At 35.1% G+C, this 26,237-nt stretch overlaps 1 protein-coding gene across 1 annotated transcript in view; it reads right to left on the bottom strand.

Annotated features, from left to right (window-relative positions):
• The window catches only part of LOC121313768 (neuropilin and tolloid-like protein 1), a 34,610-nt gene that overhangs the window by 3,973 nt on the left and 4,400 nt on the right, over window positions 1-26,237 (bottom strand). Inside the window, exons 2-7 of the mRNA XM_041246565.1 lie at window positions 13,122-13,140; window positions 11,168-11,212; window positions 7,646-7,874; window positions 4,755-4,868; window positions 3,456-4,014; window positions 2,306-2,380 (exon numbers count right to left, since the gene is read on the bottom strand). Of these exons, the coding sequence (XP_041102499.1) occupies window positions 2,320-2,380; window positions 3,456-4,014; window positions 4,755-4,868; window positions 7,646-7,874; window positions 11,168-11,212; window positions 13,122-13,140 (1,027 nt within the window). The 3' untranslated portion in view covers window positions 2,306-2,319. The remainder of the gene's footprint in view (window positions 1-2,305; window positions 2,381-3,455; window positions 4,015-4,754; window positions 4,869-7,645; window positions 7,875-11,167; window positions 11,213-13,121; window positions 13,141-26,237) is intronic.

Genomic DNA, 26,237 nt, shown 5'->3' with positions numbered 1-26,237 from the left:
CTTGAGCTCATCAGGCGTCTGGCCAGTAGGGGGTCGTTCTAGCATTATGAGAATTGAACTACTGAGGGACCCAAGCTTTTAATACAATATAATTAGATAATTATAGATAATTGTAGTCTATTTTACATATTATGTTGATGCTCACAGGCCAATCTTGAACAGGATTGTGACTGAGACAATCTAATGAAGGTGCATCAATATTCGAGAATCGAGTCCCTGCTGTAACTAAGAGTTTCTCATGACTGTCTGGAGACATCTCAGATCACACCTTCATGATTTCAATGCATACTTTATCCTCTCTCTCTCTCTCTCTCTCCTCTCTCTCTCTCTCTCTCTCTCTCTCTCTCTATATATATATATATATATATATATATATATATATATATATATAAACTAAATAAACACAAACTAAAATTAGCACAAATATAAATAAATAAAATTCTAAAATAATCTTGTGTTACTTTTTTTTTATTTACAAAGCATTTTGTATGTTTAAATGCATCTGCTTTAGATTTGTTTTTTTTTTTTTTTTTAATAAAACAAAGTTTGCATTAGTATACAAATAAGACATGAACAAAGCACAAAGCACAACATGGACAGTAAACACCAGGACAGTGTTTTCGAATTATAAATCACATATTAAATGTCAAAATAAGGACTTTTCTTCAAAGCCAAATTTAATTTAAAGCAATCTCACATTTTATTACAGAAAAATCTTGCATTCAGTATGATTTGAGTTTTGCCTCTGTCAGTAAAATACTGTCACTTTGAATAGTGGTAGAAGATAAGGGTGTGTTATTGAATTAGCTATTAGCATGCATCTGAATGGTTTCTTTCTTACCAGACACACTTTTTTTTTCATTTTGATATGGACACGGTCTTCTTTCATGTAGAATAGTATAGATGTTAAAATGCAATGCATGTTCAGCAATAGTTGTGTGAGAATCTTATTAAAACTTTCAGTGAAGTACCCTACATCGCAAGTTTATGCTATATTGCCTGGTAACTTAAAATGTATGAAAGAAATAGGTATAGTAATTATTAATTATTAGTGTAACATATTTCATAGAAATATACAGGTAGCAGGCATTGGACACAAACTATAATGTATACCTAGCTGTACATAACAGGAATATAAATTGCATGCTTTTAGCTAATAAAACATTAAATAATACTTTCTTTTTTCCAAATATTAAAAGTTGTCTTTATCACACATTTCCATTTAGCTGTCTACCTAATTAAAATATGAAGCCGTTATATTACTCATTCTTCATTGTGATCAGCATAATAATACATGTATATAAAAACAAATAAGTGACAATCAAGGCAAAATACCTGAATTCAAGTTTCTGTCCTGAATTTTAAGTTCTCGCTTTAAAATATCATTCTTATTGCCATTCTTATTGGAGTAAATTATGTTGTTAAAATATTATATAATACTATGAAAATATTCCACTAAGAAAAGTCCATAAAACATCATGCTGGTGTATATTCCCGGTCCATATTTTCATATTTCATTGAAGCTTGCTCGAAATCATCCAGGACGAATGCATTATTCTCAAGCAGTCTATATTATGAAAACAATGCACATGTAACAGAATGTAGAATGTAAGAAAAACACATTGCACAAAGTGATAAAACACAGACCACAACAGAATATCAACTAGTACATCAAATTAAAATGATTGAAAATACACTCTATGTGCAGTTTGTTAAAAAAAAAAGTATCACTAAAACTACAAGACTGAAAAAAAGACTAAAGTAGACATTTTAGCATTTTGCAACATCTAAATACACAGCTAAAGAAACACAAAAAGCTAACTATAGTATATTTATATATTCTTAATAACTAATTCAACATTGTTAGGAGTTTCTGTATCTTGAAACAGTATTAAAAAAAGTATATAAGATCATGTAATTTCACAATGATATTCAAAGGGTTCAAATTTAATCTCTAGATAGATATTAATTTTATATATATATATATATATATATATATATATATATATATATATATATATATATATATATATATATATATATATATATATACATATATATTTATATTTATATACATTCTGCATTAAAAGCATTAAAAATCTACGGAAACCATGGAAAAATGAACAACTATAACTGATTAAAACTATTCAAAATCAGTCACTCGTTAAACAAAAAACAAAAAAAAACTGGAGGAAATGAAAGCAGGAAAGAAAAACCACTGATAGGTTAAAGTTTCAGAACAGATGCTCAACACTGGGAAAACCACTGGAAGACATTTTAGTTTTGTTTAGATTTGTTTGCTTACCTTGAGTTTGTCTCTTAGACCCTAGTTGTGTTGTATTCAGATTCATGTTTGCTTAGAGACCCAATGAGGCAGAACCTGGAATGTTATGACCATTTCATTTACTATAATAATGTTTTGCATAGAAAAAAAATACATATGCATACATAGGCTACATAAATGCAGTACATTTGATTTGAAGTGTTTAGTGAAGTGTGAATCACTTGCATGCAAAGATGAAAAGGAAATACTACAATTATTGTCTGAAACACTAGGTGATACAAATGTACAAAACAAGGATGTAATGTGTGTATACAAGCCAAACACACACACACACACACACACACACACACACACACACACACACACACACACACACACACACACACACGAGCACACACAATGTGCATGCATGACAAATATATATAAAAGATATGTTTGCATTTCTACAGGTTGTAAAAAAGGGCTTCATAACTGCCATGCTCTAGTAAACGTTTAATCTTCTTTTAGTCAACAAGCAATCAAGTTGCAGTTATACAATAAAATAATCTCTTTATTAGACTGTAAAAAACAGGTTCATTCCAAAGTTTTCTGATTTACTGTGTATAAAGTTATTTTGACTACAGTATCATTTTTTTGTACATGTAAATATATATTTATATTCCTAGTATATAAGAATATTCTATGAGCGCTACATTTTTAAATATAACTTATAGGCGCTTTGGTTATTTAATTACAAAACAAGCATTTCTACTTCACTTTTTTGAAAAAAAAAAAAAAAAAAGACAAAATAGTCCCAAAACGTACTTGTTCAGTCGTTTCACTGGACTAGTAATTCTTAATATTTTCCATGCACCAAATATCCTATAATTGCATCTCACAATTGTATGTCTTATCACTAATGGTATGAGCCCCATTAGGTGGGGCAACATTCATTTTGGTTTAGTATAAAACTATAAGATTTCAACAACATGGTAACTTTCTTTGGCCTGGGAGCAATTATATTTGAACATTTTAACCTATTTGTTATGAATACTCAGAGGTCTAAATGGAAAAAGTGGGAAAGCAACAAAGAAGAAGAGAGTCATAACCTCAAAGAAAAAAAAGAGAACAAAATGTCTGGGCATAAAAGTCCCCATGTAATAGTCTTCATCAAAAATCAATGGATACTGACCGCTGGACTGCTTTATCGTGTCTGGAGAGCCTGTGACTTGTCGTGGGCACCTCTTGGATTTCATCCAGATCGCATCCATCCGCTGTGTCCTGTGAGTAGCTGTGCTTCATCACCAGAATGCTCCTCCTGTTAGTGGGTGGGATAAGAGGCCTTACAGGTTGGGGCTGTATTTCAGTTAAGACAGCAGCATCCCGAGTGCTGAGGTTACTGTGGCTACCCTTGGTGCTGGAAATCAGAGATCCACAGTGGTGGTCGTGAATGCATTTTGACGAAGACCGTCTCAGTTTATGGTAGTTCTCAAAGTCATCGGCAATGTCCATCAAATCAGCAGAGGCCCCCGTCCCTCTGAGAGTGCAGAGTTCGTAGTGTGGGGGCTCAAACACCTCCTGAAACACCGTTTGGTCACAGTCTTCGTTCCTTTGGATGAATTTTTTGCGAGGCTGTTTGATTTGAACTATAACAGATACAACAAGAAGGATAATGACAATGCAAGAGGTTACTCCTATTATAGTCCCGCTGGTGTTTGTGAGGTTGTCCAACAGGTTAGCTTTTCTCTTTTCTGTGTGAAACAAAAATACATGGTTACAGTTCTACCCATACTGTACATTCAATCACACTTAAACACACACGACAATGATAGAAGCCATAAGATTGTAGTTGTCATACACTTCAGACAAAAAAGAACAAATTAAAATTTTACAAGACAAATAAAAACTTAAATTGACTATGAGCCCTTTAGCAACAGGTTACAGTATTGTCAGTATCTAAAAAATGTAGCTTATTTTTATTTTAATGATTGCTTGAAATACAATAACTTATTTACAGTGAGGTCTTTCTTTCCCCCAGTTTCACACCTGGAAGCACTGCAGTACAAGGAGTTGAAATGGCTTGCCCAAGGTTTTGCACTAAATCAGCAGACGCACTGGTTTTCAAAATCATCTCGTCTCCTACTATAGAGCTTTATTTGTAAGCTATGTTGCTTTAACCTCTATGATATTGTGACCCACACAGTACCATAAGCCATAAATGAAAGTCACAAAAAATACCCTAAAAGTTTAATTCAGGTAGTTTTTTAAAATTCTTTAATTATGTTTTCGTAGGACTGTTCTTTTCAGTCATATTTCTTTTTAAATATATGTCTTAACAGTGATGAATAAACGGATGACAAATTAATTACTAAACTCTATTTTCATACTCTATCAACATCTGTTATTGATTTAATATATACTTGTGTCTCAACCTGATCACATAAAGAATGATCAATTGAGGACCACTTACAACACAGATTTTTAACATTACCTTTGCAATGGTTTTCATCCCACGGGTACACACAGTTCTGAACTCCATTACAAACCAAGGTGTTATTGATGCACATGTTACTGTGGCAAAAGAATGCATCGGCTTCACAGGGAGCTGAAAGTGGCAGAAAATGCAAAATTGGCAGACAACATTTATAACATTAATTAGAAAGCATCATAAGTGAAAACAAAACAAATACATTTTTTTAAAGCATTCTTTATTCTTTAAATATATAGGAGGCTGTGTGGTCCAGTGGTTAAAGAAAGGGGCTTGTATATAACCAGAAGGTCACTTCACCTCCTTGTGCTCCGTCTTTCGGGTAAGACGCTGTAAGTGACTCTGCAGCTGATGCATAGTTAACGTTGGATAGTTAGCCGCCTTGGATAAAGGTGAGAAACTGGAGAAACGGGTAACGACATAGAACGCCTGTACAGCACTGAAACGCCACGTTTAAAAAAAAAAATGAACTGTACTGCTGAACCTCGTCTTCTTTAATATTAGCATCACAAAAGTATCCATGTATCCAATAATAGATGGCCCTCTTCAGTTATAGGAAAACAATTCCATCTCAGGTTTCTGTGACACCAGAATGTCCATAGGCACTTTGTTAATAATCTTGGAATTCCTCATGTTTACACATTTGAGAGAATGACAACTTGGCAACATGAATATGAAGTTATTCAGTGGTACAAGTAGAGTTTAATTTTCATGGTTCAAATCAACAAGAGGACTATCTGAAACTTATCTACTCCAGTGCAACATTTGGAGCACTGTCTTTACACCTAAAAATATAATAAAACTACAAAATAAACACTTGACAATTATTAGAAAGTCTTCAGTGCAGTTGCATATTTCCCTGATTCTTACTCTTTTTTGTTACTTTCATAAAACAATGGGGCTGAACAAAAAGAAAGGTGTTGATAGCTAGAGTAGCAGCACATAATAAGTTCAAGCAGCAGAGCCACTGCTCAGAGTGACTGGCATTGTTCTAATGAGACCTAAAACAAGACAGTCACGTGATTTAGGGGTATAAAAGGTGGATTTTCAGAGTCTAGAAATTATTCAATTACAATCTTCTCTTTGTGTTTAAAGTGCCATTGGTTTATCCCATCAGTAGAACACTCAGGAACTGCCTGGAAAATAAGTATCAAGGTGACTTTCTGAAGATGCATCTGCAGGATGACACCTCCTTTTCAATTTGTAACTGTATTAGGAGTAAAGTACACCCAACTATGCACATTAAATAAGGCTGTAATTTTATTTTAACCCCAAGATAAAATGACAACATCCTTATTATGCACAGGTGGGTGTACTGTATTCATTCTAATTACATCAAGATTTGTTGTTGTTGTTGTTAAATAGTAATAATAATCAAAAATGCTCATTAGGCACAATTTGGACTCTGGACTGTTGCTATGCCGATCCTGCCTGTTGATTTATAAAGCTGTCCTGTGGTCAAGTTGGTGAACGCAGATATTTTTTTTCTATGAACTACAGGACAGGAAGCAGGTACGATATCTTTCTGTTGTCATGTGACAACTACTGTATATGACAATAACTACCCACTACCAACAAATACATATATTTTTTATAATTCCATATTCATTTCTTCCTCTACTGTATATACATGTTACCTGCTGAAAATATCTGTGTTGAAGGTTGCAATATATTCTTGTTAATTCTATATACGGAATGGATGATACATGGTGCAGAGTATGAATCATTCATAATTCAATGTTGCAAAACCTTTACAGAATAACAATCTAAGGATAATCTTTATTTGACCACAAGGTGGTGTCCTCTTTCTCATAACCACTCATTTTAGGGGGAGAACCACACTTTGTTTAAAGAGGTAACGACCAAGAGCTACTGAAACTAATTCTTTGTCGCATTATAATTGCCCTTTTGTTCAGACCAGAACATTCAATTAAATAATAATTGAGTGATAGGACCAGAGACCAAAAGTGACGACATTAAATCTAACTGTCTTTCAGGAATTGTTTCCTATACAGCCACTGTTTAAACATTCAGGCATTTTTCTTTTAAAGGGAAAGCTCCGGGCAGCACATTCGTACACATAAATGTACAGCGTGTACCTGAAGATCGGATTAGTTCAGAGGCATTGAAGAAAAAAAAAAATCTGAATTAAGATAGAGCAGAATTAAGATTGCTTATTTGGAACTTTTGTTTAAAGGTAGGCTACTAACAGTAACATCTTGAATGCCTTATTGTATTCATTTCTTCTGAAGTTCACTCATATACAGCTCCTTGAAAAAAATGGTATGCCATAACTCTGACTATAGTGTGTAAGACCACCATGGACTGCCAGTATACTACAATTGTTTTGGAGGGATATGTTCCTCAATTATTGCGTGAAAATTCAGCAAAGTGTCTTTTCCAGTACAGCCCATAGGAGTCATCGCTTTTAATTAATTTGCTCAGCCCAACCAACCATCTACTATCAGTTCTTCACCAAACTGTCAGACTGAACAAGTAGCAGCAGCATTCACAATTTACAATGAGAGACTATTCACACACAAATCTCTGCTGTAAATCGCTGTTCTTTCTATATGACCTGTAATTATACTGGTTACATATGGGTGTGTTTCCATCCTTTATTTAATTAAAAAATGCACATCAAGCTACCACAATAACTTATTGAGGCAAGACAGTTAGTCTACTGCAGAATCCACTGCTGGTTTAATGCACCTGATTTTCTTAACGCTTTGTAATAATTATATGGCCAGCAATGTATTTGCTGCTAGAAACTGAAATTAAACCTGCAGAGAAGGAATGACTGACAATTGACACTGAACTGAAACACCAGACTCAAAATGCCCAGTGTAGGGTTAAATTGCCCTGTCAGTAAATTGACTCATTAAATTCCTTACGTTCTTGGAAAGATGTGAAAAGAATCTGGAAATGGCTGTTGCGGCTGCCTTCGTCAGCCCACATGCGGATAACCCCCAGCCCTGTCAGCAGCATCACATCATTCGCCACAGTGCTGCAGAACTTGGCTTTCAGGTCTTCCACAGAGCTGCTCCCATCATAGACAGCCACAAAATTCCGCTTGCACTCATTAGAGTTCTGCATCTCATAGTCCAAGAACCGCAAATAGATCTGCAAGATACACACAGCAGACAAACCATTTCAAATTTGAATAACAAAAGGCAAACACTGCTGAACTCAATTACGGTATTTAGCTTTTAACAGTATTTTTTTACCAGTCATTTTTTGTTGCTTTAATCAGACTCCTTAACACTTGCTGTGCATGGTTGTATGATAGACAGTAGCTATTTGTTCTTAAATGACACCACAACAAAGGAGGTGAGATTTAGTTGGATAAAATAAATAATAAGCTGTGCACATTCATTTTATTTGTCAAGTGGTTACTCCAGTCTTCAATTGACTTGTATTGCTTAAGGGGCCTTAATTGTACTGTTTTCTGGTGATGGTTTTGTAAAATTTTAATAAGTTGGTGCTTGATTTTAATTACAGGGTAGTCTAGTAATGAGGTTTGAGGTGCTTCATGTGCTTTAAAACCAGGTGCATATAGGATTTCACTGGAATGATCTGGAATCCATGAACAAGGGCATCATTTACCCCTAAAACTATGTTATGTTAAAAACATATAGTTTAGTAATTAGTGACATCCCACGACATTTCAGTACAGTCAAACCCTTTTACTATGACTGCAGAGGGACATGAGCAGAGTATGACAAGACCAAAGTGATATTATCAGGAGCGTGTCTCTGCTGAGTCCCATTATATTCCTGCCAGGATGTTTAATTGTGGTGATAATAAGCAAGTTATCAAATGCTAGTAGATTTTGTAGATTGTGATACATGACTTTAATACAATATGTATGTTTGCAAAGAAATGACCTATGCAGGTTGTAATGTGTTTTTTTTTTTTTTTAATTAATTATTATTATTATATTACAGGCTACATTTTTGTGTTTCTGATTAATGCATTGATGGGCAACAGAAAAAGAAAGCTCTCCATTATGTAAACACGTATTATACTGCAGATGTACCATACTCACGGGACATACTCACTGTCACACAATATACCTGATTATAAATTTAGAAAGGAAAAAAAAAAATCACAGGACGCAACGGCTGACTGCAATGTAAGGGTTACATTGGTTTTAGACAGACAAGACTTAAAAATCATGCCAAACTCCATAATCGACTGCGGATTTAACAGTGCCTGTGTTAAGAAACAATTTAAAACCAAGCAGGGCACAGCAGAAGAGATGATACCATCGTACCTGGACAAATTTATGTGGCTAGAAAGGTACGGCACGAATTGTTGAGATGCATTTATAAATATTCTGCATTGGATCTCACAGATGCGCAGGGAGTGGGACCGGCAACAGCAGGCAGGGCGGAGATGCAACCGACCAGAGAAGAAGAACTGACATACCGGGGGCAGCGGCAACAAAACATCCATTTAACCACCAGTCTCTTTTAAGAGTGACCCAAATCTTTACTAAAAAGCTGAAAGTTTAAGATCTATTTTTTAAAGTATTTATTTTCAGAATGGGATAGGGAAATCGACCAGAGCGACCAGAATGGCAGGTTTTGAATTTGGAGTAATTATCACTATTCTGACATAGTTTTCAGTTTAAATATAGTGATTTGAGTCAGTTGCTATTTAGATGGAAAGCAATCCCAGTGCTGGTTCTGGCCTGCTACCCATGAGATACCATCATTAGACTTAATGAGTGTTTAGCACCATATCATGACAAGGAAATGTAATGTGTTAATTCCTCAAAATAAATGACACTGATGCTCGAAACTAATGGACCCTACAATGTCAGTTTGGTTTTAACAGGATTCTAGGCAGGAATACATGTAAGTACAAAACAGACTGCTTATACCTTAGTGCTATCTCTGTATCATTTTATCATAAACAGCACTGTATTACTGAGAAGAACAGATACTGTTTCACACATGCACACTGCTAATAGAGTGTTCCATTATACCTTTCATCAACAAGGTTGGAGACAGCAAGTGGGTGGGTTAACCTTTGCTAGAACAAATAATTATTTACAAGACACAATACTCAAACTGCATATTTCCTGAAGACAAACATTATGTAAATTCCTCTGCACATAATTTCATACACTAGGCACTTGGCTTGCTTAAGCATCTGGCTAGTTAAAACTAAAATGACTGGTACTATAATTCTGTGCTTTGTATTTCTTCATAATGTCAGCTAATATTTACATGCAACTTTAGATGCATTAAATGCTTGTAACATGAAAAAAATAGTAGAATTAAACTATGAATTAAACATCAGTAATAATAATGTGGAATATATCATGAACCTACATCATTATTTGCTAAATCCAATTTGCATAAAAAAGGCTGCAGAATACACAGCTATGGCCAAAGGTTTTGCATCACCGTACAGAATGAACCCATTGTGCTTCAAAAAGTCAAATAAAACCTGCTGAATAATGTACTGTTACATCATATTGAATTGCATACCACTTTGTAGTATTCTATATACTTAACGAAAAACTGACAAATTTAAAAAATGTGACATTTCGAAATCTAACATAAAATACTGTACTACTATTATGGCTTCTGGTAGACTTTTGCAATTTCATTTACAAGTTTGTTTGATTACATGATGTTAAATACAAGCTCTAAATAATGTTCATATAGTTTACTTTTTTTTTTTCTTTTATCTCAATCCTAAAATTCTAGGTGATGTGAAACCACCATACATTCAAATAACTGTTCTACTGTGCAAACTAGGTTTAGCTCTATCAATTACGGTCTCCAGTCACTTACAGTGGCTGGAAAATACATTGGAAGCACCTGGTGTACTAAAACATTATCTATAGGGTGTAGAGGTACACGGACAACTGATTCGATGTGACAGGTGTTTTAACTGTTTTGGGGAGGGCATATTTAGCAAAAAGGAATAGCTTTGTTGCTTTTGATTAGCCAGTCACATCCCACAGTAAAGGGTTCTAAAGAATATATCAGCAGTCAAGCAGCAACCTTCTAGATCACCAGTGGGGAGGTTTTCTCAGTAGTCTTGCACCTACTTCATGGCAAGGTATTTCTAATAAAAAAAACACTCATGGCTACAAAGAGATTGGCCCCAGGCTAACGGTTCTACGCAATGTCCTTTCTCTTCTATTTCACTCTTGGCATAATATCATCAACATATGTCTGGATTTTTTGAAAGACAGCCGTCAGAGGTCTTTTACCCACTTAACAAATAGCCTCAAAATATTTTTAAACACAATAATATTTATATAGCCATCTGCTACTGCTGTGCTGAAGCTGCACGTGTGTTGACAGTAAAATGATAATTCAGCAGTGGAATTCAGTAAATTATTCAGCAGACTATCTACACATTAAAAAAGTTGAATTATAGAAAGCACTGACCTTGGACCTCGGTGGCGCTCGGATATACCATTTACAGATTCGCAACTTATTTCAACGATTCCGAAAGGGAAAGAAACACTAGACACTCTAAGGCCACAATACGGACGTCGCAGAGGTCAAAAGTTTTCAGTGTTCACAAACTCTAAAGGCTCACCACCACACCAAAAAAAAAGCGTCTATTTTGTGAGACTAATTTTTTATGAACATACTTGTATTATTATACAAACAATACCCACGTCACGTTACAAGCATATATATATATATTATATATATCTAATATATCTATATATATATATATATATATATATATAATATAATATAAGTTTTGTGACAATATATACCACAAATTATTATTCGATTCAATATACTGTATATATAAATACATGTACAATTTGTAATCATTATGAAAAAACTTGAAATGTTTTAGTTGTTTGGTTAAAAGGCTGGGATGATAGAATGGCTGCAGCATGTTTACTTTTCATTAATTATACCTACATGGCAAAGGTTTTAGAGCCCCAAGGTCTTTGAAGTCAGGGTCTGAAAAAAAAATAGATTGGAAGTTAGTACAGAAATATCCAGTTTCAGAAGATAGTAAATCAATAATACATTTATAAGTAAATAATAATTTACTGCCATCATTTATTTAATTGTCGTCGATTGTACACTATTTTAATATTCTTATTATAAAACATTGTGATTTTTTTGCTATACTGACAAACTACAAGCTTGAAAATGCATTAATATAACATTGGTCTTACTGTGCTTTGTGCTAGACTTCTAAATCAGTTTGGACTGGTTTATAGAGCTGGTTTATAGAGCACTGAGATTGATCTGTACCAACTTGTGTTCCTCTTGTATCCACATCAGTGACTTTTCTAGGTTGCAACAAATCCAATTAAATTGGTTTTCCAATATGTTACTTGCATAACTTGTGCTATGTTGTTAACTGGTTTTATTAGTTCTTTCTGTCAGCACTTACAGAGACAGACTGTTGTTTAATGTACAGAAAGTTTAAGAGAACACATTGTTCCCTGCAAAAGCTCTGTGCTAATGAAAAAAAACAGTCTTCTTCCAGCAAGAGCAGGATGTGTCATCCAATAAAAGAGGATTTTAGAACACATAAAAACAAAAGCTTACATATGAAACAGACAACTATGTAAAACGTTGGTTAGGTTATTACATTTTCGAACAATAATGATATCGTGTCTATTTACTATTTACAAACATGTAACACAATAACTATGTATTAATTAAATACTTATTCCATGCAAAATAAAGTGTTATCAAAATGTTCAAATGCTTTTGTAGAAGAGTAGTCATCTAGGCTTGGTTTGCATGCAGTTTAGAAACTCTGAATTCTTTCTCCATTGCCATGAGAACATGACACAGCACGAACATATCAGGAACATTCCTCACGCTGTAAATGGGTAAATTGCCTTCTCACATTAAAATGCCATGCAAATTGCAAGGCAAGAAATTCGAAAGCCGAACCATATGTCTTCAGCAATGAAGATCCTGTTTGTGATGTAACCTTGAGCAACCAAAGACCATTCCAAGCAATTCTGCTGAAAGCAGGCAAGCTTCTTTGACCAAATAAAAAAAATAAGCAAATGAGGCATTTAGAGACCTCTTTATTCAGTATTCTTTTTATTCAATTATTGCCATATGCAAGTTCCTTTTCAGTCCCATAGAAGCTCATGTTACACTAGTCTTAAGTAGCATCTATCATGTGTTCCTACGAAGAATAAAAAGTCACATTAGTACCTCAGCATAAATGTATAAAAGTAGCACAACAGAGAATACATACCAGTGGTCTTGCATTGCTGCGACCTACCAGCCCCAGCACCAGGCTGGAGCAACCATGTATAGACTTGCAATTAAATCTCTTAAACCTAATTTATTGGGCAGGATTTGTTTCACAAGAATGAAGACATGAAAAAAGAACAAAACAAACCTGTTCGTTCCACACATTTCTTCAAAGAGACAAATACAGAGCTTAATATCAGCTTACAGAACGAAATTTCACAAAGTATAAAAAAATACACAGGATGGAATAAGCATCTACTGAAGAATTTGTTGAACTCATGTAATACAAGCCATCAGAACACTGGATTCCCAAGAACAAAAATATATTATAGCATCCTACTGGCAAGAGCATTGTTCTGGCCCTGGATTATTATTATTTATTATTATTATTATTATTATTATTATTATTATTATTATTATTATTATTATTATACATGGTGAATGTTCATTTTCCTATAAACTTCAGTGATTTACAGTCTCATTATAAATGGTGGTGGTGCGAGACCTGTGTATAAGGTTGATGACAAAACTGCTAACCTGTTTTTAAAGACAAACTCTTCCACTAGTACATGAAAACAACATAGACAATAACAAAACAAACAACAATTCCCTGCAGATTTAAAGATTTATTTGCAGAAGACTGGCAGGAATTTGTGGAAGAGCGGAGTAACATCTAAGTACCTTAGACAATAAGTTTCATAAATTTAGTATGAAATGACTTCAGCCACATACCCTCCATCAGATCAGATTGCACACTAGTTTTGTTTATTATTTTAGATGTTTTTTTGTCATGATTTATTTTGTTATGCTATCCCTTATCAATATATATATTAAACATCAATATGTATTTTTTCCCACCCTGCACTATATCCAAGCTGTAAGTAAACATTTTCCCTGGTGGTCCTACAGCCAGATAACAGCTGGCACATTTATGCATCTTGTTATATAGCCTTTCCTGCCTTCTGAATCATCAGGAGGAAAGGTATGTGACTAGAATGGCTACATCTCTTGACTGAGAGGAGGACAATATGGTATGAACTTACATATAGAGATGTAAAACACAATGTCGCCTTACAGCAAAATCTGAGAATAAACAATGTTACGATAGTTTTAAAGTGTTATAAAAAAAAAAAAAAAAAACACACATTTTATTTAAAAAGTCTGATTAGAATAGTTCTTATGTTTTCCCTGAAGCTTTTCAAACATATTACAGTAGTTAATAAAAAAAAGCCTTTAGATGACAAACCTCCCACAGTAGATGGATTGATGTAGTCAAAACTAAAGACTTTTTTTTTTAACCATACTTTGAGTTTCCTTTTGAATAAATGGGATAGAGCGATACCACCCTTTAATGTGTTTAAATGCAAAATACTGCCATTTTTTTTTTTTTTTTTCAAAAATCCTGTGTAACACAATCATGTTGGCCTACATCAAGCAGCATTGGCAGGTTAGTGAGATATATCCTCTCTATGTTTATTTTACAAATGTGTGTATGCCAGTCATAACGTTGTATTGATATTCATTACAGAGGTGTGGCAGCACTGAAGCTCCCATTATAAACATAATTTTAAAAGCAGTTAGAAGTGTGACGTTTGGTAAACACGTGGCATTAGAAAATGACTTAACTCTTCATTGCATACTTTGCAAGTTAAATGGACTGCCTAGACTTGAATTACATGTCTGTGTTTTAGACTGTTTTTTTCAACCACCAACAGCTCAAAAACTGTGAGGTGCATAAACATGCCATTCAGCACAGACACAGTACACAACTTACAAGTTATTCTGAATGTTGCTTATATTGTTAGGGTTAGCCATACCCACATTACAAAAAAGACACTAGGCACTATTTAGTGTGGATTTTTGGTCAGAATTGCACTTAGTTAGTAAATCTTCATTATGATGTAATGCTAGCTAAACAGTCGTGCACTTGGACAAATACTCTCACAGAAAGTGTCTTACTTTCTATGCATCCAAATCCCTTAGACGATCTTATCAAAAGCTGTGTGTGTGCGGTTCCATTTCATGTGTTAATTTTTCTTTACCAAAAACTTTCCCACAGGCTTTGCAAAACGGCTTTTCAGAAGAATTTCCCTCTTCTGCAGTATACACAGAACCTGGAATCTTAGCGTTTTTGTAAAGCTTTTAAATGTGGCATGATAAAATTTAGTAGCAACAGTTTTTTTTTTCTTCTTTTTTTTAGATACAGGCTATAATTGGTTCAGCCACAGAGTCCTTGGAGATAAAAAACAGGTCTATCCTTCATTGTCAATGATTAAGGTGTTAAATCCCTACAAGCACAACTCAATCACCCTTGTCCTGGCATTCACATGCATTTGAGAACTAATCCAATCCTGATACTGGTCAATACCCTTCTTAGCATGCTCCTTTGATTCACTCGTAATAATTCACATGCAACACATTTTGACAAGCAGTTGCTCACATGCAAGTGGCACCATATAAATAAATACTTCCTGACAGCTACAATCAACACGGTTACTTCCAGCTATTCAAGCTATTCATCAGTACCACAGTCAATTAATTTAATTACACTGCCATACAGGGGATGAACAATACAAATATAAACACACTGTTACGCTAGAAGGGGTACAGTATAAATGCAAAACATATCTGAAGTTGTCCCATCTATAGTGCATTTTGTAAAGTGATTCTCTTTTTTAAAGTCAACAATGAAGTATATTAAGTCAGAAGATGAATCAGCGTTTTTCCCCATGATATACAAATAATAGTATATATACCAAAAGTAAAACATCAAAGGAAATCAGGTTTTATTCACATGGTGTTTTTAACATTAACAAATGCATGTATATATAAAGGTATTTCACTCAGCTCTGCACTGGAATAATGCATCTACAGTACAGTAGGCTGCTGTCTGGATTTTTAAACAAGTACACTTTGTAGGGAACCAGTTTCTTGCTATAATACACTATGAATACTAATAGGTATAGATCTGGTTAACATAAGCTCTTAATGCTATAGACTGCTCATTACATTGCAGTACACATTTCAGCGACAAAACAGAACTATATGTTTTTGTACGCTTTGAACACATGATGTGGCCATTATATATATATATATATATATATATATATATATATATATATATATATATATATATATATATATATATATATAGTGCTTATTTTTCCTCTCTATTTCTGTCTTAGGCTGAGGATTATGTGTAGTTTATTTCAGAAGCTGCTGGCTTTCTACAATGATCACTCTTTATTACAGCTGATTAATCAACTGCCCTCAGGAACAGTTATGCTCTTCTGGAACTCTGCCCTCTTTCATGAGATCCGATACTGAGCACAATAGCTGTACCGGTTACACACACTGCTGTCTCTGTTAGTTTCAGTGGAATGTGCCAGAGTCAGTCTGCTCTATTGCATCTCACACAGCGTGCACCCAGCATTGCTTGATCAAGCAATAGAGCCAGTCTAAGAATGAGCCGACGTATACTCCCTGCTGCTCAACCTGAGCCATTTAAAGACTATGTTTCCTCAGTGTGCTTTGAAAATGATACTGGCACTTAGCCAAACTGCTTGATAACACTGGCTGGCTGTTAGCAAAAAAATTATAATTAAAAATAATATTATTCAACTAATTAATTTGTATCTCTTCTGTTGTATCCTACTTATAATGCTTTAGGGCAGTGGTGCACAACTCAGTCCTGCAGGGCCGGTGCCAGGCTTTTATTCCAACTGCACCCTAAAGTACTTTATTGGACCTTATTAGAAGCTTAATTGGTCCAATTAACTAATTTAGGGTATGGTTAGAACAAAAACCAAAAAGGACACCGGCCCTCCATGGCCTGAGTTGTACACCACTGCTTTAGGGGTCTATTCTAAAACAGATACACAGTGCGTACGGGGGCTTATGCTGTAATCAAATGGGTTACCTCGCAGGGTTTTCTAATTTGCTAAGGGCTAAATCAGGCTGTGATCTGTTGTGAGTAGGTTCTATTGGCAGAATGTCAAAAAATGGTTTTAATAAATGGGAGAATGGCACAATGCTGCACAAGTCAATGCTTCTTTGCATTTTTAGATAGCCCCCTATTTGAGTCAGTGCCCCCCTTGACAGCTACAGAGCTTGGACATTGGTGAATTAACCTGTGCCAGTAAAGTTTGTTTTATGATCCAAGACTGTATGTTTTATTATCAGCAAGCCAAAGTGTTATGTTCAAATCCTGCGCATGCTTGGTTTGGTTCTGTGCCACTTGTGTAAAACTCACACATTTTTGGGTAAAATAAAATAAATTCCTGAATGGTAATACAAGTATTTATCATTTAAATGCTTATCCATATTCTGGTATGGTGTTTCCAGGTAGTATGTTTTTTTTTTTTATTTCTTTATGAAATTCTTCATAATTATGAACAGAAATCTGCCACTGCCTTACAATGTAAACACCCACACATAAAACTTCTAAACTAGAAACTGTTATGGTGTCTTACCTTTACATTCTGCAAACAAAGAGTTAACATTCTTGATACAGTGGTAAGGCACCTGCTTAACAAACATGCAGTTAAGAACATAACAAAGGTTACAAACAAGAGGAGGCCAATTGGCCCATCTTGCTCGTTTGGTTGTTAGTAGCTTATTGATCCCAGAATCTCATCAAGCAGCTTCTTGAAGGATCCCAGGGTGTCAGCTTCAACAACATTACTGGGGAGTTGGTTTCAGACTCCCACAATTCTCTGTGTAAAACAGTGCCTCCTATTTTCTGTTCTGAATGCCCCTTTATCTAATCTCCATTTGTGACCCCTGGTCCTTGTTTCTTTTTTCAGGTTGAAAAATTCCTCTGGGTCGACATTGTCAATACCTTTTAGAATTTTGAATGCTTGAGTCAGATTGGCGCATAGTGTTCCTTTTTCAAGACTGAATAGATTACATTATTTTAGCCTGTCTGCATATGACATTATTTTTAAACCAGGAATAATTCTGGCTGCTCTTCTTTGCACTCATTCTAGAGCAGCAATATATTTTTTACTGAGGTGACCACAACTAAACACAGTATTCTAGATGAGGTCTGGGTTTGAATTTTACCCCCTCTCTCTCTCTTTTCTTTTTTAAAATTATTTTTTAATACAATCTAATTTTAACACAGTGGAGAAAGCATTTTAACAATGTATTGGTGATGTCAACCTTTGGTGATATTTTTTTCAAAAAAGACATTTGTCTATGAAGTATAAAAATGATCAATGTGGCAAGGCACTTTTTTATTGATAAAACAACCTTAATTAAGGGAAACAGATTAATTATTGCTCAATTGCATGTAAAAAATGATTACTCCAAACTTTAGTTGCTTTTCCAAACAGATATGATTATAATATATGTGGGAAAACTAATTTATACTAGAAAAGACAGTTTTTAGACTTAATTAAAACCTGGCGGTTGTGAATATGAGGCTTCAGACAGCAATGCTGTCAGCAATTCAACCCCAGACCCAGCTGGTATGTAGAATGTTGAAAGTTTTTAAAGGCGAAATTTTGAGTTTTTAAATGAGATATTTCGAGTTTTAAAGACAACATTTTTAGTTCTTATTTTTAAATACATTTTTTTTTGTTTATTTTTAAATTTTTAGTGAGTGTGTCTGTCAACCTGGAAAGGGAAAGTGCAAGAAATTGAGAAAGGAAGATTTACAGAGAAAAAAAAAAAACTGTTTCTGTGTTTATTTGCACAGCTATATTGTTTGTGGTCAGTAAAGCAAATAATAATAATTGTTGTTTTTGTACAGCAGTTCAAAGTAACATTACAGTTAAAATGCAAGGCTGTAGTTAACGCATACCCTGTAAATTAAGATTAAAGTATGTACAGTATTTATTAAAAATACTCATGACTTCAAGGTATCAGGGATTTGTATTCACCTGACATACATTATACTCACATAGTGCCTAAATTGGAGTAAATTACTCAATGACCCAAAACCTTATCTGGAGTGCTGACTACAGCACATAAGTGATTTCTTTAAATTCTCTGTAAATTACAAACTGAAGAAGAAGGAGTAGAAGGCATTCAATCTTGCAGTGACTCAAGTAGGACATTACCGTCCTTGACAAAAGGGATACCTTCGACGCTTAAAGAATGACACATTTTGAATGAGTGCAATAATTAGAAGATTTGCTGGGAAGGTTAAATTAAACATGAGTTGTGAGAATGACGTCTCCATCTACTTAGAATTTCCACGTCTTAAATCTCCCTAGAGTAGGCATTATTAGCACAGCTATAGAGGCAGTATCTGAATCTTTCCATCAGCAGTTATGCAGAGAACTTTTACAGCATTCTTGGCATGGGATGGAATGTAGCATCTCAAAACCACCACCACCAGCATGAGTATATGTTTTTATTCAACTGCCTACAGAAAAGCTGAACAGCACCACAGTGAATAGCAAGATACCCTTTATACACCAGTGGCCAGTTGTACTAAACGGATCCGATCCTGGATCCAGGCTCCGATCTTGATCCTATAACATATTGGGTTGCACTAAAAAGATCAGAGCTGACCTTGAGCTCAGTTTTGGCTCAAAATCTGATCCTATTTTGATCTTGCTTCACACCAAGATCAGAGTGGGATCAGAGCTTCATTGAACTTTCTATAAATGGAGAAATTAAATGTTTTTAGTTTTGAACTAAGGAATAAACAAAATAATGTAATTCCTCCATTTAAAACTCAGTAATGGCAACTTAATAAACTTTTCAAATATTTGCAGGATTTCACAAAAAATATTTCCCTCAGATTATTATATAAAAACGGAGATACTTAAAAGTTGTAGAAAACATTAATGTTATCTAAGTAACGTACATTTAAAAGTAGCTATAAATACTATATTAAGAAAACATCACTGTGTAGAAAACACTCAGTCAGGACTGTAATATATCATGGCCTAATACAATGGACCTGACTGAGTGACGAAGCCTTATAACTAAATATTATTACACATGTTTTTGTGTGTTGACAAACTCAAACTGCCATTATCATTTTATCGATTACAATTAAATCATTGATTTAATCAGATTGAACACTTTTTTTCTAGTGGTAGCTATCTTCAGCCGTTAATTCAATTTGCTCAAAATGTGTTGATAATTTGCCCTGCACCGCTACTGCTAGCTGTTTGTTTTTGGTGGCTAACTTACCGCTGTAAAGAATACAGCATTGTGAGTGTATCCATCAGATAATAAAACTCTACCGTGAACCGTAACATTTATTATAAACTTCTTAGAAGTTTAAAAAAAAATAACCAGATATTAACGTACAAAATCTGTTTACAGAAGTGTTGGATTTTTTTAGCTATAAATGTAGTAGTCGATTCTAATCAGTTCCAGTATGGATGGGATTTTAAAAAAAGGTCAATATGGGCAGGATTTACATAGTTTTATTAAATGTACTTGACATTCTGACATTCAGAATCATTAAACGCTGCGCCGCGAATATTCACTTCTCATTGGTCAGTTTCCCTAGATATGTCATGTGCAGCAACAGAATCAGATAAAAAAAACAAAAAACGGATCAGTTCAGTACAACGCCTTCTCAAGATCTGGCTCCAGTGAGCCTGGATCCCGACCCTGTTTTTTGATCTCATTAGTACAACTACATGAAAGATAAAAAAATAAACTACCCACCTTGCTGCTCTGAATGTATTTGGTCACTGTATAATAACCCATATGCGCCCAAACATCTGCATAATGCCACACTGCTATGTCCAAAATCACTGTTCTCAAGCATCTCTTCTGAGCCAAAACATGACTTCTGCATGTACCCTCACATGTGCTCTGAAACGTACCGCCGCATGCCCAGTGAAGCGTTGTATAAGCTATAGTACCTCCATGTGGAAACACATATGTATGTGTGACAAACATGCGCCGTCTAATTTTCCATAAGCAAGGAACTTGTACCTGCTTTCGTTTTGTGTAGTAGACATCTTTCACACTGTACGTTTCCTTCGCATGTTGTATTTTGATCATTATTATGATTAATGTTGCATTCAATAAACACAAATAAATAAATAAATAAAGTCTGTGCTGTGTAAATGGTTGTGGGGAAAAGAAAACCCAAGACGGAGATGTTCTCATTTCCAACTAATTAATGGACCTACCCAAAATTACAGCAGCACTGTGTTACTTCAATATACGTCCCCAAAGTCTTAGATATAGCTCCAGATGATTCAGAATATTTGCAGAATGGACACGTATCAAATAAACTAGCAAATGAGATTCGGAAACGATGTATTTCCTTTTTCGGAATGAGGTCTTTGAGGATGATCCAATCTAAAAAAAAAATGTTGCATTTTTTGCATCCTTAGTATTTGTTTTCATTTGCCTTTCCTGACACAACACATTCACAATCATCTACACACCGTCGAGCGGGAAAGCTGAATTCATAAGAACATAAGAACATAAGAAAGTTTACAAACGAGAGGAGGCCATTCGGCCCATCTTGCTCGTTTGGTTGTTAGTAGCTTATTGATCCCAAAATCTCATCAAGCAGCTTCTTGAAGGATCCCAGGGTGTCAGCTTCAACAACATTTCTGGGGAGTTGATTCCAGACCCTCACAATTCTCTGTGTAAAAAAGTGTCTCCTATTTTCTGTTCTGAATGCCCCTTTTTCTAAACTCCATTTGTGACCCCTGGTCCTTGTTTCTTTTTTCAGGCTGAAAAAGTCCCTTGGGTCGACACTGTCAACAAATTCCGTCTCCCTATCAGTTTCTGAACAATCTGATGTTGAAAAATTGTCTGGCATATGCGGTGGTACGTTTCAGAGCAAATGTGAGGGTACATGCGGAAGTCAAGTTTTTTTTTGGCTCAGAAGAGATGCTCGAGAACAGTGATTTTGGACATAGCAGTGTGGCATTATGCAGATGTTTGGGCGCATATGGGTTATTATACAGTGACCAAATACATTCAGAACAGCAAGTTTATTTTTTTATCTTTCATGTAGTGCACCCTTTAAGCTGTAGGGTGACGGAGTATGCGATTTAAAAAAAAAAAAAAAAAAAAAAAATTGATTTATGTACCCCCTGAAACTATTTCTATGCTACAAAAACAGCTAATCCCTGGACTTTGATCAACACTATATTCTATGCAGAAAAACCCTTTTAACTGCTGCCTTGGGAACCTAATTTACTTTAATTAGCTATTTCTTCCATATTACCAGGGCACTCTATATGATCTTTGTGATAAGAATAATTTTTCTCAGTTTTATCTTCACTGTGTTTTTATCATCCCAGCGGATTTTGAGGCGCTATGCTGCTCAGGACAGCACTTTGCAACAATACTGTCAACTCTGCAAGAAAAAAACAACACACATTATGTCTGTCATTGTGGTGCAGAGCTAGGAAAGCATAGTGAAAGCAACACTGTTAGACCTTATTCAAATTAACCTTGAAATGGAGAGCCTTGCTATAAAATCAGACAAATATATTATTGTGTATTTCCCGGGAAATAAAAAGGAGGCTTGGCCCCCACCTGGGATACTGAATCAACAATGAGCATGTGTCTATACCTGACAATCATTGATTATGGCACATCATGTTTTTAAAATAAACTATTAGCTGTGACAACTGATTAACAGTTTGGGTCTGATTTTGAGGAATGGTAAGGCCACGTTTGTGCTGGATGGTGGCACATCCTTGGTGGTTTTGTATTTAGTTTGAGCTGAGCTCTGGTACAATTCCGTTAGGTTTGACCAATGAAGAAAAAATGGGAGTCAGAAGCTACCAACAAGTCAGGAACAACTGACATTCCCTTTAAGAAAATGATAGCATTTTGCTGTGATTTTGATGAACAAAAAGCAGTTCTTTACTGCCATAGCACCATTTGTTGTTTAGAAATACTTACATTCTTGGAACATTTTTTGCATATGTGACTGCAGGGTTCATTATATTCATAAACATTAATTATTTGTATACTTCTAGACTTTGGAATAAATAATTTATTTAAAATGTATATGTGAACTGTGATTTGGAACAAGGTTTCATTATCTTTAATGTTGCTGTGAAAAATAAATGTGTGTATGAAATATTAATTTTAAATACATAGGCCTCCACCTCATACTTCATAATTTCTGGAAGTAATTTAGTCCAACATGTTTTATATTTTGATATGCACTTTTTATTTTCCTGTCAGTCTTCCAAATAACCATGTACATGCTTCAGACACACAAAGAGAAAGTGCATTTAACCATATAACACTGTGTGGGCCCTTATACACCCGAAGCCACTAAAGCAGCTTATTCAGATGAGCACAAATACACCACTAGCCAAAAAAGCATCTAGCAAGCATTATGTGTTGCCAGGGGGACAGAGGTTTTATGTAAAGCTTTGATTGGTTAACATCAACAGTCATCCAGAAAGGGAGTGTTTCAATCTGTCATTGCAGATTGACCAATAGAATTTAATTTTTTTTATTTTATGACGACTACAGGCTGTTTCTTTGAAGTGTTTCTGATCCGTCAAAAAGAGAGCTTCACCATATAAAAAACATAACAATAAAGAGACATTTACAAACAACAGGAGGCCACTTGGCCATTAATGCTCATCCGAGTTCTAGAAGCTGATTGATCTCAAAACTTCTCAAATGATTCAGCATCAACAACATGACAAGATAATCCATCCCATACCCTCACCACTGTGTGAAGAAGAACTGTGTACTTAGTCCTGGTTTCAGTGCTGCACTTAAAGTATTAGATTAGGTTTTAGGTGCCAAGTTAGATTTAAATGAACTTCAACTAATACAAGTGTGGTGGAGCCCTTATGAGTAATCATTTATATGCATTGACTTACAAAGAAAGGGCCTTTAAAAAATAAAGAATTTAAATTTACCTCCTGACAACAAATCAGATTAAAATATTGACACATTCAACTAGGGTGACCAGATAGCAGGAGTGAAAAATCGGCACACTTTCAGTTGGTGAGGGGAGGAAAGAAACCTTGTGAACTATTAAACAACACAAGCAATGTGAACTACATATCTTTCTTCAGTAAATAGGCTTCTTCTGCATGCACTGCACTTCGGCAAAAAATAAAACTTAAAGAAATAAAATAAAATTAAAAAAATACTCCAATGAGGTTAACTTTCTTGTTTACTGTTCAGATAACAACAATGTTTTAATCAGCCTATCGGTGCATCTGTACTGGCTTTTATGTGACCTGCTGTACCGTACGTAGCAGGTGAGACAAAGTCAATGCTGCATTGTTTTGATTTAGGCTGCTAAAATCCAGTTTTCAGCATTAGACGTAAACTACCAAAAATGGATGACAAAGCAAAACTAGCAAGGTATATTTCAGCTGAGGATTGTGTCGAGACATTTCCCAAATAATCTACTGGAGGTAATTGTTCTGCACATCTCGTAATGTGATTTAAAGAAAACACAATCGATCACTATAGCTTCAGAATCACACATTAAACAAAAGGCTACTACTGAACACAATGTAAAACAAACAACAGCTTTCAGAAAACAAACTGGAAAATCAGCGCAGACAAAAAAAAGTATTCCTGTGTTGGTTGTACCAACGTTAAATCAGCATTACAGGTACAATCAAGCACAGCTACCTCCGTTCAAACAACCTGCTGTGTAATTTTTAAATGCAATTAGAATTTTAAACCCTAATCGGCATGTTTTCTTAGTTTTAACTCGCTCTGACTGTTTTAAAATAAATTCCTGGATGGGACAAATAACACGACAACGAATGAGTTGCATATATGGACTTTATTAAAGAATGCCAGATTCCTTTGTGTAACCAGGTTTTGGAACTGTTTCTAACTGATGTCCACATCTGTATACCTTCCAGACAATTCAGTGGATGCAGATGTGCAGTCTCAATGTATGGGCAAATCCACACCAGACCAAGAATGTCGGCAGCAACTGTTGGGATATCCTGCACGCTTGCTTTTTAATAAGTGACAGCACTCTGTTGTAGTAAGGAAGCAAGTACCACTATTTTTAGGCTTTACAGTGCTCTGAAATATTAGGTGTATTTAATGTTTAAACGGGTCTGCGAAATGTCCGTGAAATCCTAATTATAACCCTAATCCTTGTCTTTTTTGCTTTTTAGTGACAGGCTTGTCAACAACACCAGCTATCATGACACTTCGACAGTAAAACTGGGCGCACAGGCGCACGCACCAAGAAAAACAAATGGCGCATCCCGCATCATATAACTGCAGGTTAACGTGATTGGATAGCTGCATAAAGTATGCTGTTGCACCGCGAGACAGTACAGCAGCCAAATATATGAAATTTCCTAACAAGATAAAAAAAAATCACATTTTACGCCTTGGTTTTCAAAGTTTACTCTAGAAATTAGGACAAACAAGTACCTCAATCGGGAAGTTGGATAAAGCCCCGAATAGCGGGACGATCCCGACTTTATCGGGACGTCTGATCACCCTACATTCAACACACACACTCGACATATATAATATTCAGCAGATCAAGTAAACAGGATGAAGTAAACGTGGTCAAGTGAAATGTGGAAAGTCCACAGAATTATACAGTGAATTACAGTAGGCACAAAGGTTTACAACAGCTAAATGTAATTAATAACAAACATAATATCATGTCAAGCATCAATCTTCTATTTTTTAAGGAAAATAACAGAAGATGCATTCTGTAGGTCACTTTGGTGAAAACCATTTGCTCATCACAGATAAAACTAAGAATATGTCTGATATTTCTAAGTCAAACAGAAAATAAATACTTAGGTCCTATCGAAGAGCACATTTCCATCAGGGTCAGCTTGACATTTTGTTCAGATAAGACCTAGAGCCTCAGTATATCCTCATGGCTCTAGTCACATTTGTAGTATTGGATTTCTATCTCTTTTATTGAAGTTAGAACTGGGAAATGAAGTGAACTACTGGGGAATAATGCCCTATTTCAAAGTTAACCAAAAGCTCTATAAAGAATACAATCCCATGGTATACATTATAGTGTCAACCTGGCCCAATGAGGTCATAACGATAACATATTTTTAAATTTCCCTTTGGCCCCGGGGGTAAACAGATTTATATCTTCAGGCTACACTTGTCCCTTGACTTCACTGAAGGTCATGGCTTTCTCTGTAGAACATACAACACAAAGGCAGCAGGCAGCTTCAAATTTTAGAGTACTAAAAGGTACTTAGTTATCATGTGAATGCTGTTATCTACAATGCACGTTCTGCATTCGGAGTTTTAGCTTTTTCGGTTTGTACATTGCATTGTTAATGCAGTTGCTCCATTATGGGTTAGACCCCTCATCTGCAATTCT

This window comes from Polyodon spathula, chromosome 4, assembly GCF_017654505.1.
Source record: "Polyodon spathula isolate WHYD16114869_AA chromosome 4, ASM1765450v1, whole genome shotgun sequence".
In the NCBI taxonomy this organism is placed as follows: Eukaryota; Metazoa; Chordata; class Actinopteri; order Acipenseriformes; family Polyodontidae; genus Polyodon; species Polyodon spathula.
Note: the sequence above shows the minus strand (reverse complement) of the source record. Positions and strands in the feature narration are given on the sequence as shown.